A 15045-nucleotide genomic window follows, 5' to 3' on the forward strand; every position below is an offset into this window, starting at 1 on the left:
TTCTAGAATAGATCTAGCATTAGCAGATAAGTGGACTCTACAGTCCATCCGTAAAATCTCCATTCTCCCCATGTCCTGGTCGGATCACTCCCCACTATTCATCGAATGGGATATAAATAGTAGAAAGGTTACCCCGGCCCCCTGGCGTTTAGGTAAACTCAGTCTTCTTCAGCCGGAGACTACGCAGGCGATCCAATCCACCATGGATTATTATCTTTCTGAGAACTCTCCTCAGGAGACGTCTATCTTCACATTCTGGTGCGCCCTCAAAGCAGCGGCACGAGGGACGGCGATTCAAACAGCGGCTAAACTTAAAAGGGCATCTCGTAAAAAATTTGAACAAGCTGAGCTTACAGTCGCTTCCCTGGAGAGTTCTCACAAGTCACATCCACACGATAAAGCCCTCCTTAAGTCATTGAAAGAAGCAAGGGAGGCGGTGAATGTTTTCTATCTAGCGGAGGTCCAACGCAACCTACATAGACTGAACCAAAAATTTTATGTTTATGTTAACAGGGCTGGTAGACTACTGGCAAGGAAGCTGAGGGGTAGGAAGGCTAAAGAAAAAATTCATATTGTCCACTCGGATAGGGGTAAAGGAGTCTACGATCCTGACGAAATTGCAAATGTCTTTGCATCCTATTACTCTAAATTATACAACTTGAAGGGGGATTCTTCTACTTTTCAACCTACAGGCGTAGATGTTCAGAATTTTCTGAGCAACTTTCCTCTCCCCTCGCTGTCGTCGGAGTCTTGTAGCTCTCTATATGTGCCTTGGACTTTAGCCGAAGTTGAAAAGGCTATTGACTCCCTTCCAGTGGATAAGGCCCCGGGACCCGACGGTTATCCTTCTGGTTTCTATAAATCCTTTAAGGAAAGCTTGGCCCCGGTGCTCTTGTTGGTGTTTAATGAAGCCTTAGAAGCAGGCCACTTCCCCAAAGGGATGCTGGAAGCTCAAATCAATTCATCACCATTCCCAAACTGGGAAAAAACCCTACCTCCGTCCAAAATTTTAGACCAATTGCTTTATTAAATACGGATCTAAAAATTTATGCCAACTTAATTGCCAACCGTATCAGTTCCCTGCTCCCCTCTCTTATCAACCCTGATCAAGTGGGCTTTGTTTTAAACTGACAGGCCCCGGATAATACGCGTAGGGTGATTAATGTGATTGAGCATTCTGCCTGTAGAAGAGAACCCCTCCTAGTTTTGTCTCTGGACGCCGAAAAGGCGTTCGATAGATTGAACTGGGATTTTATGAGATTAACTCTGGACAAATTTGGCTTCTCTGGAAGGATCTTAGACTCTATCCTGGCTCTCTATCCCTCACCCAGTGCGCGGGTCTTTGTTAACGGATGCCTTTCATCACCCTTCAATATCTCTAACGGCACGCGTCAGGGCTGCCCGCTATCCCCTCTTATTTTTGCGTTGGCGATAGAACCCTTGGCTGCTTGCATTAGATCCCGGGACGCGATTAGTGGCCCTGTTATAGGGGGCATTTCTCACAAAATTAGCTTGTTTGTGGACGATATTCTGCTATGTCTTTCTGACCCTGAGGCTTCCTTGCCAGTTCTGCATGACGTCCTTCAAAGCTATTCAGATGTTTCTTTTTATAAATTAAATACAAATAAAACTGAAGCCCTCCCACTCAATATACCTCCGACTGTGGGCTCTAGGTTGAAGGATTTGTACAAATATGCCTGGAAGTCCTACTCCTTGAGATATCTAGGGATTAACTTAACCAGAGAAGATAACTTGATTGAGTGTAATTATGCCCCGTTTTTAAAAGCGTTTACGGAGCTGACTGGGGAGTGGATGCTACAGGAAGTGTCTTGGTTGGGTAGGATTGCTGCTGCCAAGATGGTCTTATTGCCGAAATTAATGTACCTGTTTCGCGCCATACCAAGGCCCCTTCCCAGACTCTTCCATAATAAATTTAACCAGGTCCTGATCAGATATGTGTGGGGAGGCTCTAGACCGAAAATTGCTAAAAAAATTCTTATTCTGCCCAAATTGTTTGGTGGGGTAGCTTTCCCAGATATAGAAAAGTACCATGCTGCATGTCTGATAAGTCAGTCTAGAGACTGGTTTGACACCTCGAGTCTGAAACCTTGGGTTATTCTGGAAGCTTCATGCTTGGACGCTGTTTCTCTCCCTGATTTGTTTTGGTTACCACTGTCTGCTGCTCGGAGTAGGGCCGGATCCTGCAAGTCTATTAAATTAATTTACCCGCCCCCTGCCTGTCGTTAACTGCCCTTATGTCATTGATTCCTAATGTTTCCCTAGAGGAGTGGATTCGGAAGGGGCTCTCCACTGTGGGCGATTTATTTGTAGGAGACGTCTTGATGTCCTTTTCTCAATTGCAAGAGAGATTTGGGATTCGGACTCAGGATTTTTTCAAATACCTGCAGGTGAGAAGTTGGTTACACTCATTTACTCCCTCACATCTCCACAAACCTTCTCTTCCGGCTTATATTATAAGCCGATTGGAGACGTCCTCGCATAAATATGGGATTACGTGGTGGTATCAATTTCAATTGACAAACGGCACACAGACAAAATTAAAAGCTCAGACTTTCTGGGAAAGAGATTTGAATAGGTCCTTTACTGATGCAGATTGGGATAGTATATTTAGATCTTGTTTTAAAGTCTCCAAATGTGTTAACCACTCCGAAATGTTCTACAAGCTTATACAGAGGGCCTACTTCACCCCTGAAAGACAACACAGAATCTGGCCTTCACAATCTAAATCATGTTTGAGGAAATGCGGCTCTACGGGAGATATCTTTCATATCTTCTGGGCATGGCCTCGTATACAACCACTATGGAGAGAAGTTTTAAATATGGCTAGCATGGTGTTAGGGCTCAGCATCCCCATGGACCCAGCTCTAGCGCTATGTCATTTGTACGTAGATCGCCTCTCCGCAGGTGATCGCTACGTCTTGGGGCATATCTTGATAGCCACTAAAGCTGGTATAGCACAATTGTGGAAATCTGAGAATATTCCCACCTTAGCGTTCATCCAAAATAAGATTCACAAACATTTTCATTTTTGAAACAGCGGAGGCTAAATATTCCTCCTCGGCTAACTCTATCCACTTGAAATGGTTAGGATGGTCCGATTATAGGAGTAGAGAAGGTAGGCTAACCGTTTACAGCTCTCCAATTGATATGTCTGTGCTTGGCCCTTCCTAGATTGACCTCTACGAGAATGCTGTGATACCAGATATTTTCTATGTTTCTATGTTTATTGTATTTTGGTCCTTATTGCTTTTTTTTCTTTTTCTTTTTTTTTTTCTCCATGTCTTTTCTTAGTGCTTTCTCCTTTTCTTGTATCTGTACGCCTAATGTAGCCAATTGTATATTCATCCGACTGTGCGTTGTTTGTATTTGCATATGGTAACCATTCCGGACTTCCCCTGTGTTTCCCTTATCTCTTTTTTCTGTTCCCCATTTCTGTGTGTAAACTCTTCAATAAAAATGTAATGTTTAAAAAAAGAAAGAAAAACTGAGCTTTTTCGACCAAAAAATTCAATATGGCACTTATCGACAAAAAAACTGTCGTTTCAGTTTCGACTTTTTACTATTCGACAATTTCATGTTTATAATGTTAAAAATGCGTCATTTCGACGAAAGTATATTCAATTGAAGAATGTCGATTCGACATCAGTGCTTTTCGACAGTCATTTCGTCAATTTCATTGCGCCTACTTTCTCTGTCGTGAGCTGATAAGAAATCTTAAATACTTTTTTTTGGGGTGCTTTTTTGATTTCTAATAGCATATCTATTTATATTTGAAGGGATTATCTATTTGGTTTTTCTATTTATGACCCACAGTATTATATAATCGATTTTTTAAAAGAATATTTTTTCCTGTACTCGGCTGAGGGAAATGTACCCATGATTCCACAGTTTTACCCAGGATACACTTCTCCAAAGCCACTCCTCTCTCCTCACTGCCATTTTTGAGACTCCAGGGAGAGGAGCAGCCATTACAGTCAGCTCTCTTGTGGAATCGTTTTTTAAGGACAATCCCTGCGTTTTACAACATATATATCCTATTTTTTTACACTGACTACAATAATGGAGCCTTTTTCTGACCAGATTGATCACTCTGCAGCTTCACTCTGCTTTGCAGGTTCACAAAATGGCTGCTGAGCACGCAGCAAACAAGCCCTATATAGGATTCCAAACGGCGGGAAGTCTAAATCGATTGGTCCGTTTTTCGACAGAGGGCGTGTCGAATCCGTTTTTAATGTAATATGTAGAATTCAGTGTCCCGGGTAGAGGGTTTCGGCTGTCGAATAGTGTCGAATCCAAAAACTGACGAATCCACGCCGTAATTCGACTTCAATTGAATATACCCCAACCTTGATATTTGTAGGCTGACCATATTATCCCTTTAACCTGGGACACTCATGAATTACACAGGTTCTGTGGCTGCTTAAAACCAGGTGAAATGCAGGCTTGTAGTCAGCCAGCCACAGAACCAGGGCCAGCTCCAGGCACGTTCCTTAGGAGCTGCCGCACAGGGCGCCGACTCCTAAGGGTGGTCAGTAGCCGGCCACAATTTTAAATTAGCCGCTGGTCCGTTAGCCAATCAGAACTCGCGCTGCCAGACCGCGAGCTTTGTCTGGCTGACGGACCCGCAGCTTCAGGCAGGGTGCCGCCAGAGTCTGGAGTGAAGGGCAGGAGAGGCACATGCTGTGCTCTCCTCCCCTCACACAGAGAGCAGCGGCGGAGGCAGCGGCAGCGCGGGAGCAGCAGGAAGGCCGATAGCGGTGAGCAGCTCTACAGGGGGCATGTGCAGGGTTTAAAGTGAGCCAGTATGGGGCAGAACTGCGTTACGTCAGTTCCACTTAGAGACGGAACACAGTTCCGTCTCCTCTGGCTCACCTCACCCGATGTGTGCCGGCGCCGCAGGGAGATGCCGGGCGCCGCGGAGATTGTGTTACCAGCGGTGCCCAGCTTTCCCTGCACAGCGGAAGCTGGCAGCAGGAGCTCACTACTGAGCTCCGGCTTCCGAATCTGTCATGACGTCTCTCTCATAGTGCTGGGGAGCCGGACGCCAGCAGGATCACAGTGGTCAGACGCGGGAGCAGGGCTTGGTAAGTATGGTGGGGTTTTTTTAAAACATGTGTGACTAGTACTGGGGGCATAACTACAGGGGGGCTAAACTACAGGGGGGGGGGGGGGTAAACTACAAGGGGGCAAACTACAGGGGGGCATTACTACTGGGGGCTAAACTACAAGGGGGCAAACTACAAGGGGTCTAAACTACTTGGGTCATTATTTCTTGGGGCAAACTACATGGGGCTAACTACTGGGGGCTAACTACAAGGGGGCAAACTACTGGGGGCATTACTACTGGGGCAAATTACATGGAGCTAAACTACAGGGGTGCATTACTACTGGGGGCATAACTACAGGGGTGCATTACTACTGGGGGCATAACTACAGGGGCGCATTACTACTGGGGGCATAACTACAAGAGCGCATTACTTCTGGGGGCATAACTACAGGGGCATTACTACTGGGGGCTTTACTACTGGGGCATAACTACAGGGGCTAAACTACAGGGGGTATTACTACTTGGGGCAAACTACATGGGGCTAAACTACAGGGGCTAAACGACTGGAGGCATTACTACAGGCGACATTACTACCGGGGGCAATGCTACACAGGGGCATTACCATTAAGGGCATTACTAATGGGGGCACTGCTAATGAGGGCATTGTAAAGGGGGCACTTCATAAAGGGCATCACTCCTGGGGACATAAGGGGCACTACTACTGGGGGCATTGCATAAGGGGCACCATTGCTATGGGCTCTAAGTCTATATAAGGGGCACTTCCTCTGTGGGCACTACCAGTGCAGTGGACATTGCATAAGGATCACTACTACTGTGGGCATTGTAATACCTTTATTGCATGGGCGCCGGGGGTTAGGGGGAGGTGAGTTCCACCACCTCTCTAGGACCACTTTAAGCACTGGGCATGTGGATCTAGCACTGTGGTGGGCACGTGTTTCTGGCACTGTGTGGGGCATGTGTATATGGTACTGTTGGTGGGCATGTGTATCTGACACTGTGGTGGGCATGTGGATCTGGAATCTGTGGGGGGCACGTGTATCTTGCACTGTGGTGGGCATGTGGATCTGCCACTGTGGTGGGCACATGTATCTGGCACTGTGGTGGGCACATGTATCTGGCACTGTGGGGGCCGTGTGTATCTGGCACTGTGGTGGGCATGTGGATCTGGCACTGTGGTGGGCACGTGTATCTGGCACTGTGGGGGGCATGTGTATCTGGCACTGTGGGGTGCACGTATATATCTGGCACTGTGGTGGGCACATGTATCTGGCACTGTGGGGGGCATGTGGATCTGGCAATGCGGTGGGCATGTGAATCTGGTACTGTGGTGGGCACGTATATCTGGCACTGTGGGTGGCACGTGTATCCAGCACTGTGGTGGGCACGTGTATCCGACACACTGTGGTGGGCATGTGTATCTGGCGCTGTGGGGGGCATGTATATCTGGCATTGTGGTGGGCACGTGTATCTGACACTGTGGGAGCACGTGTATCTGACACTGTGGGGGGTGCGTGTATCTGGCACTGTGGTGGGCATGTGTATCTGACATTGTGAGAGGGAACGTGTATCTGGCACTGTGGTTGCATATTAAGTGTATCTGACACTGTGGGGGCATATTATGTGTATCTGACACTGAGGGGGCATATTATGTGTATCTGGCACGGCTGGGACATATTATGTGTATCTGGCACTGTGGGGGCATATTATGTGTATCTGACACTGTGGGGGCATATTATGTGTATCTGGCACTGTGGGGGCATATTATGTGTATCCAACACTGTTGGTGCATATTATGTGTGTCTGGCACTGTGGGGACATATAACGTGTATCTGACAATGTGGGGGCAAATAATGTGTATCTGACAATGTGGGGGCATATTATGTGTGTCTGGCACTGTAGGGGCATATTATGTGTATCTGGCACTGTGGGGGCATAGAATGTGTATCTGACACTGCAGGCATATAATGTGTATCTGACACAGGGGCATATTATGTGTACCTGGCACTGCACTGCCGGGGGCATATTATGTGTATCTTGCACTGCACTGCTGGGGGCATATAATGTGTATCTGACAATGTGGGGGCATATAATGTGTATATGGCACAGTGGGGGCATATTATGTGTATCTGACACTGGGGGCATATTATGTGTATCTTGCCCTGCACTGCTGGGAGCATATAATGTGTACCTGACAATGTGGGGGCATATAATGTGTATCTGGCACAGTGGGGGCATATTATGTGTATCTGACACTGGGGGCATATTATGTGTATGTGGCACTGCACTGATGGGGGCATATAATGTGTATCTGACAATGTGGGGGCATATAATGTGTATCTGACAATGTGGTGTCATATAATGTGTATCTGACAATTAGGGGGCATATAATGTGCATCTGAAACTGTGGGGGCATATAATGTGTATCTGACACTGTATCGGCATATTATGTGTATCTGGCACTGCACTGTTGGGGGCATATTATGTGTATCTGGCACTGCACTGCTGGGGGCATAACATGTGTATCTGGCACTGTGGGGGCATATTATGTGTATCTGGCACTGTGGGGGCATATTATGTGTATCTGGCACTGTGGGGGCATATAATGTGTATCTGGCACTGCACTGCTGGGGATATATGTGTATCTGGCACTGCTGGGGGCATATGTGTAATAGAGTATTAGGATTTCTATTGGTGGACATTTAAATAAATATACGGATTAGAACACTGTCCCTTACTTCACCTTGAGAAAGACCTGCAGCATTGCTGGTAGAAACGCGTTGGTATCTAAGGGACAGACCGGATTCCAAAGCTGCTGTTGCCAAAAGACCTGGAAAGCTGTATTGATTGCCAAACACCAGTTCCAGTGGCCTTTTCCGGAGAGACGCTTGGTGACTGTATTACAAACTGCTATTTTGAGAGCTGACAAAAAACAGTTCTCATTATTTGCTGGTAATTATTCTGGCTTCCTGCTTTCAGCAAAATTTTTGGAGAGCTTTTTTTGTGGATTTGTGTTTAATGTGTGTCAGTGTCATATTATTAAATTGTGATTGTACTACACGTTATGATTTCTTTTTTTACATATTCTCCTGTATTCGTGAGATATTGATAAGTGAAGACGGATTTCAGTTGTGTTCTGGATCTCCTCTACAAAATAATGGATGTATTACTCCTTTCATTATTTTGGTTAATTGTGGTGGGCGCCTGAGGGAATACTTTTTCCACTATCTGATTCTTTTCCTATAATAGACTTTAGGTACTTTGGAGGGGTACCTTGGAGATTGCGAGTATCTAGTAGGCTGCCTTGTGATCTTTGCGCAATTTAGAGGTCCCGAAAGAGTTTTTTTGTATTTGGTAAAGGGATAATATGGTCAGCCTATATTATTAGGTGATGTCATTTAAAGTTTGACTGAAAGAGCTGCAGTAAATGTCTGCCATATACAGGGCCGTCTTTACGTATGGGCTCAATGGGCTCTTGCCCAAGGGCCCCAGGACTGTAAGGGCCCTAGGCTGATAGCTGAGGGTCCCCTCTTTCTAGGGGTACCAGATTTTTGAAAATCGGCCCTGGGGAACCGGAGATATCTGACTTCAAAGCAGTGGTCCCCATCCAAGCCTGTTAATTGCTCTTCCCAGCCAGATATCTCAGGTTCTGTCTAACTTAGAGAGTTTCTGATGGTATACTGCAAAGGTTGGGGCTCTCCTCTTTCAGTGGACACTGGCAGCTTGTCTCTACTATGCCCAGAACCAGAGATATCAGCCATCAAGCAGGTGGTCCCTGCTCCAGATCCACACGCCTGATATGCAGTTTTATATTTTTATTGGTGGATTGCTCTGGCTCCTGAACTCTGATCCCCAAGTCCCCAGTACCTCCTGAAAGGGAGGCTCTATAGCTTTTTTTTATCCCATTCAATGCTACGAAATCAATTTCCAGGAACTTGAGATATCTGCAGTCAAGCAAGCTGCCCTCCCACCAGAAAATGATGAATATTAAGCCCATTCCACTATCCACCCCTCCCCTACGTATTAAACACCCCCTAGCACCCTGGAAGTCATGTACCAGGGCCCCTTCATTCAGCCCAATGCACCCTTCTACAGTTTAGTGCTCTACCTCCTGCCCTATCTGTGCAGTAAAGGAGTAATTAGTAGAAATTACTGCTCCAGGTCCTACATGCTGAGCGGAAGATAGAACACCCCCTACCGCCCACGGGACATCAAAGCTGTCGCTGATAGCACCCCTAACACTGGAAGATGGGTAGGGGGCCCAGTGCGTTGCTGTGCCCAGGGGCCTACACTACTGTTAAGACGGCCCTGGCCATATAGGGAAGTTTACACTTTTATGTAGTTCACTCTACAGGCTGTTCTGTCTCTCCAACACTGAAACACGCGTCTAGTTAGCAGAGGCTTCTCCTGCGGTCCCTGAATAGGCGTGTCCCTTAAAGTGCGCAGGGTGAATACCTAGATGCACTAGTGCAACACGAAGGCTTTGCTGAGCATCTGTCATGCTTCAGAAATCATCTCCAGGGGCAAACGCAGGATTTACAAGGTGGTGTTACCTGAGGGACGCAGTTACTTTGCTGGTAGGTGGGATCCCGGCGGTCAGGATACTGATACAAGAATCCCGACAGCTTAAAATACCGACAGTCAGAATCCCGGTGCACAGGGGCTATTCCCACTCGTGGGTATCCACGATACCCATAGAGTGGGAATAGAACCTGCGGCGAGATACTGAGCCCACAAGGTGCGCTTGCCTGGGCTGCCGGCATACTGACAGCAGGGATGCCGTTGTTGGTGTACTGATGGCCGACATCTCGACTGTTAGTAAATCATACTGAACCTTTTCCTAAGCACTTTCTAGCGGTGTTGAAGGAGGTCTATAGTGTCTGCTATCTATATACTTACCAGATAACATTTAAAAAAAAATATTATTATTAATAATAATAATAATAATAATAAATAGAGATAAAATACAATCTGTTGAGTTATGGTGTAAAGATGTAATGTTGTGTAGCTTGGACTTGTGAAGCTCTGCACAAATGGGAAAAGCAAAAACCTCTAACAGCATACTTCCCTGGGATTTTTGGGAAGATCTCACAAACTCCCTGAAGACCAGGCAACCCACCCTGCCAACTTCCCTAGTGAAATAAGCAGAGCTCCATGCTGCAAATTATGTGAAATTGCTTAATTATGTCCCAGCCGGGTTCACTATGGTATGCCGGCGGTCGGGCTCCCGGCGACCAGCATACCGGCGCCGGGAGCCCGACCGCCGGCTTACCGACAGTGTGGCGAGCGCAAATGAGCCCCTTGCGGTCTCGCTGCGCTCGCCACGCTATTTTATTCTCCCTCCAGGGGGGTCGTGGACCCCCACGAGGGAGAATAGCTGTCGGTATGCCGGCTGTCGGAATTCCCGACGCCGGTATACTGTGCGCCGGGATCCCATCAGTTGGCATACTGAAGACCACCCGTCCCAGCCCACTGCTGAATAATACCACATATCCATTTGTGTATCTATAATTGGTGCAAGGTGTGCAGTGCACATGGGCCCCTGGGTCCAGGGAAGTCCACACCTTGCACCTTTATAAGTATACCTACCCCTCTAGAGTCCTGCGGCACCTGGCACTGCAGACAGGAATCACAGGGAAGATGATACAGCAGCCAGTTTCATGATGATTTGCACAAGAACCAGTTGCAGGCTGGGTTGGGGGGCAGGGTGCCATGTGCCCACCAGGCCGCAGCTGCTGTGAATGCTTTTGGGCCAGTATCTAATCAGCCCAATAGTACTTGCAGCTATGTCACTGGCTCAGCCAACCATCGGCCTGTTACCATGGCCACTGATTGTATTTAAGAGAAACCATGATGTGGGGACGCAGTGTTGTCCCTGGCTCTGCCTGTCCGCTGCTCTCTCCTTTCCCCGCTGCTCATGCTCTGCTTCCATCTCTCCATGGTGCTGGCGCAGCTCGGGCTATTGAGTCCCCTGTGTGATCCCCTCGACTCCAGAGCTGCCACAGGGGATTTGTCTGCAGAGATGGTGCTGCTGCTGCTGCTCCCCCCTTTGGATTTTCTTAATATATTTATAAGGGGCTCTGCGGTCTGGCCACTGGCATAACTACAGCCCCCACAGCCACATCGGAGGCTTGGGGGGCGCCGCCGCTGTTTAAGCAGCAGATTTCCATGTGGACTAGCCATCCGCATGTAAATCTGCTAAATGTCCCTCCTAAAATGGCTGCTGCTTTGGAGGAGACAGATGCTATAGGTCAACCTTGACCTCTAACATCTGAGCATTACACCTCTGGCAATAAGTATAACACGCAGAGCATGAAATTCCCCAGGCATTTATGCCCCTGGCATTTAACATCACACCCCTGGCAATGAGCATGACACCCAGAGCTGGAAACCCATAGCAACGAGCAATACACTCACAGCATGAAACCCCTGGCAACGAGCATGGAACCCAGAGCATGAAACCCCTGGCAACAAGCATGAAACCCAGAGCATGAAACCCCTGGCAACAAGCATGGAACCCAGAGCAGGAAATCCTTGGCAATGAGCTGGTAATTTAAAAGTAATTTGAAGCCTTACTGTGGGGCATGTATCATGGGCATTGCTGTGTGTGGCATAATGTATAACAGGCATTGCAGTATGTGGCATAATGTTACATAGCCATTACAGTGTGTGGCATAATGTATCATGGGTATTGCACTGTGTGGCATAATATATAATTGGCATTGCGGTGTGTGGCATAATGTGTTACAGGCATTACATTTTGTGGCATACTGTATCACGGGCATTGCAGTGTGTGGTATAATGTGTCAGGGGCATTGAGGTGTGTGGTATAATGTATCTCCGGGCATTGCAGTGTGTAGCATGATGTATCACAGGCATTACGGTGTGTGGTATAATGTATCACGGCATTGGGGTATGTAGCATAATGTGTCAGAAGCATTACAGTGTATATAAGGGCAGTCCCAAGGCGTTCGCATTACAGAGATGTGATCGCATCTCCCTGCCCCCACACGCATGTGCAGTCCTGAAAATGTGGAAATGCAATCACATATCAGTTGAGTCTGCTAATGAATAAGGCCCCTTATTTGAACCGTGATAATTAAAATTATCACTGTATATTATGGCAATCAGTAAATATCTAATGGGACTATGTATAAAAAATCTTCATGCAGAGATACTGGTTCCTGCGAAGTCTAAAAATTAATGTAAATGTGATCACTTTACTTCCAAGTTCAGACCAGGCAGTGCTACTGTGCAAGCTGTCATTACTGTATAGGGATCCGAATTTGTTCCTTATAGGCTACAATGACTAAAGCCATAAAAAGCTACATTTGCCATGGGCAGCATGGATGGTGTAATGGTTAGCATTACTGCATCACACCACTAAGGTCATGGGTTCAATTCCCATTGTGGCCCTGACTGTACAGATGTATACTATATTCTCCCCTGTGCTTGCGTGGGTTTCCAAAAATATACTGGTAGGTTTTTTGGCTCCCAACAAAATTAAACATGTTATAGGGAATATAGATTGTAAGCTCCACTGGGGCACGGGCTGATGTGAATGGCCAAGTATTCTCTGTAAAGCGCTGCGGAATATGTGTGCACTATATAAATAACTGGTAATAAATAAAAATATAGCAGTTGCCATAGAATACTATAGAATCCTGTGGGGACTTCTGGTCTTTTTGAAACATCAGAGAGATATTTAATACGCAAGTCATCCAAAAACTGCACTTTTCTAAAGATTTTCTGCAAATAGCGCTTAATAAATGTTTCTCTATGGGGAATCAACCTGGATTCTTATATTCAAGGGCACAGTAGCAGAAGAAGTAATTTATGTCCATATGAGGAGCCATACCTAGACATAGTATACTGATTAAGTCCAGCTGTTCCTGCTCTGAGATAACAGCCTGGGAAATCCTATCTTGGTGGCACTTGAATAGCAATGTTATCTGCATACCCTGCACTTTACAAACATATCGCATATTCTGGTTTCCAAGAAACCTTTGGAGAATTAAAGGCAACTTGGAGAATTTTGTGATGTACAGCATTCATAGAAGGCATTCATAGCCATCCTATCACTTAGTACTGACACAGGGAACAGAATAGGGAACGCTCATCACCTGTTACACAGGAGCACGCACACTCATGCACATTTACTGTGTGACCAGGTATGACCGTTCCCTATTCTGTTCCCTGTGCCAGCACTGAGTGATATAAGTGCTATGAATGCTTTCTAGCTGGAAAAGTGCTACTTTATGTCTGTGAGTCAGCACAAGTGATGTCAGGGTAAGGGCTCTAATGCTAGACTAGAAGGAAAGGTTCTAACTCCCACAGCACCCATCTAATACTGACTGCCCTGATATCTGTATTTCCTAATTATCTTATCAGGACCTTCAATAGGGATATCTTTACACTGTTTCCTGTTTATGTGATATGATGTCAGCTTTAAAACATAGTAGTATACTACACTTCTAGTGCTTTACAAATAATGTACACTTCAGTGCACTTCAAGACAGAATTAATAGCATAGTGCCAAATATACTAACTGTCCTAAAACCTACTGTATATCAACCAGTCAGATCCATTTATCTACGAAATAAAGGCAACCCTTTACCTGATTTATGCCATATAAATATAGATTCTACATTCTATCTATCATTTGATAATAGAATATTAATAACATAATATGTTGATTCTGCATACAAGTAACATTATGACATATACAGTAGGCACCATCTTTTCATCTGTAAAAATAATTATGTCACAATTATCACTACAATAATCACTAGTGACAGCAGATGCCAATCCGAGATCCTTCTGTCTAGTAAACGTGAACCAAAGGAACTTTATCCTAATGGACAGAAAGACTTCTTTATTTTTTATATGTATGGTAACACCCTTTAAAACATATGCAGTGGATCATTAAATGTTATGACAACACATGGTAACAGGAAATAATGTGCTGCATGTGTCGGTATATCTTAGTTTTAATAGTTATTTGTTTTTCATATGTGATCTATATAGATGTTATGAGAAAAATGGAATGTCCAAATGAAGTGCACTCACCTTGACTGAGTTTAATCTCTGTCTGGGGAAAAGCTTGTGCTGTGAGTGTAAATAATGCAAGGATTGTGAACACGTCCCATTGTGCTGGAGCAGGCAGACAGTGTCTCATTTTCAGGTTTGTAAGACAGCTTTAGTGAGATGTCAAACCCTCTTGGAGTCAGACTTGGAAGCCTTTGCTTTGCACATTTAAGTTTCCTAAAGCAGATGTGATCTTCATGCAGAACACACCCCTAACATAAGAACTGTCAACCACTTGTGGGATAGGCTGGACAAAATTCTCCCAGTGTTTTACCAACTCCTGCACAGTAAAATACCACATCTCCGTTGGGTCCATGGTTTAGTTTAAGAGGAATGACCTTTGGCCCCAAGCCTTTTGTGAAAAGGAATTTGAATGTAACACAATCACTTTAGTTTGAAACATGTTTCAAGCCCACAATGACTTGAATGAAAGTTCCAATAACCATACAGGCACGTACTTAGAGGGATTGTCTCATAACACCACCTCCTGATGCTCCCATCCAGGAGAAGCATTTTCTTTAATCCCCTCCTTCTGTCACCATTGAGAAAGTAGGGGCCATGCAGCCTATTCGGCATAGCAGCACTGCCAGGACCCCCTTTTTCTCTACATTGTAACACATATGCAGCTCATTATCAATTATTGTAGAGTGCAGTGAGGATGGACAATGAAAGGGTCTGGATTGATCAGTTTATATTTTTACACAATCCTATTTCATGTGTACATAGAGGAAACCCTCTTCATTCACGGAATGCAGCAGAACACTTCTCTAACACACTGGGGCAGATGTATTAAGCTTGGAGAAGTGATAAAGTGGAAGGTATGACAATACCAGCCAATCAGCTCCTAACTGTCAAGTTACAGGCTGGGTTTG

At 45.6% G+C, this 15045-nt stretch overlaps 1 protein-coding gene across 1 annotated transcript in view; it reads right to left on the minus strand.

The window, feature by feature from the left end:
• CLEC19A (C-type lectin domain containing 19A) overlaps positions 1–14354 on the minus strand; it is a 61058-nt gene extending 46704 nt beyond the window's left edge. The window contains exon 1 of the mRNA XM_063932379.1: positions 14156–14354. Within this exon, the coding sequence (XP_063788449.1) occupies positions 14156–14264 (109 nt within the window). The 5' untranslated portion in view covers positions 14265–14354. The remainder of the gene's footprint in view (positions 1–14155) is intronic.
• Positions 14355–15045: the final 691 nt, after the last annotated feature.

The sequence above is a fragment of the Pseudophryne corroboree genome, chromosome 7 (genome assembly GCF_028390025.1).
Source record: "Pseudophryne corroboree isolate aPseCor3 chromosome 7, aPseCor3.hap2, whole genome shotgun sequence".
NCBI lineage: Eukaryota > Metazoa > Chordata > Amphibia > Anura > Myobatrachidae > Pseudophryne > Pseudophryne corroboree.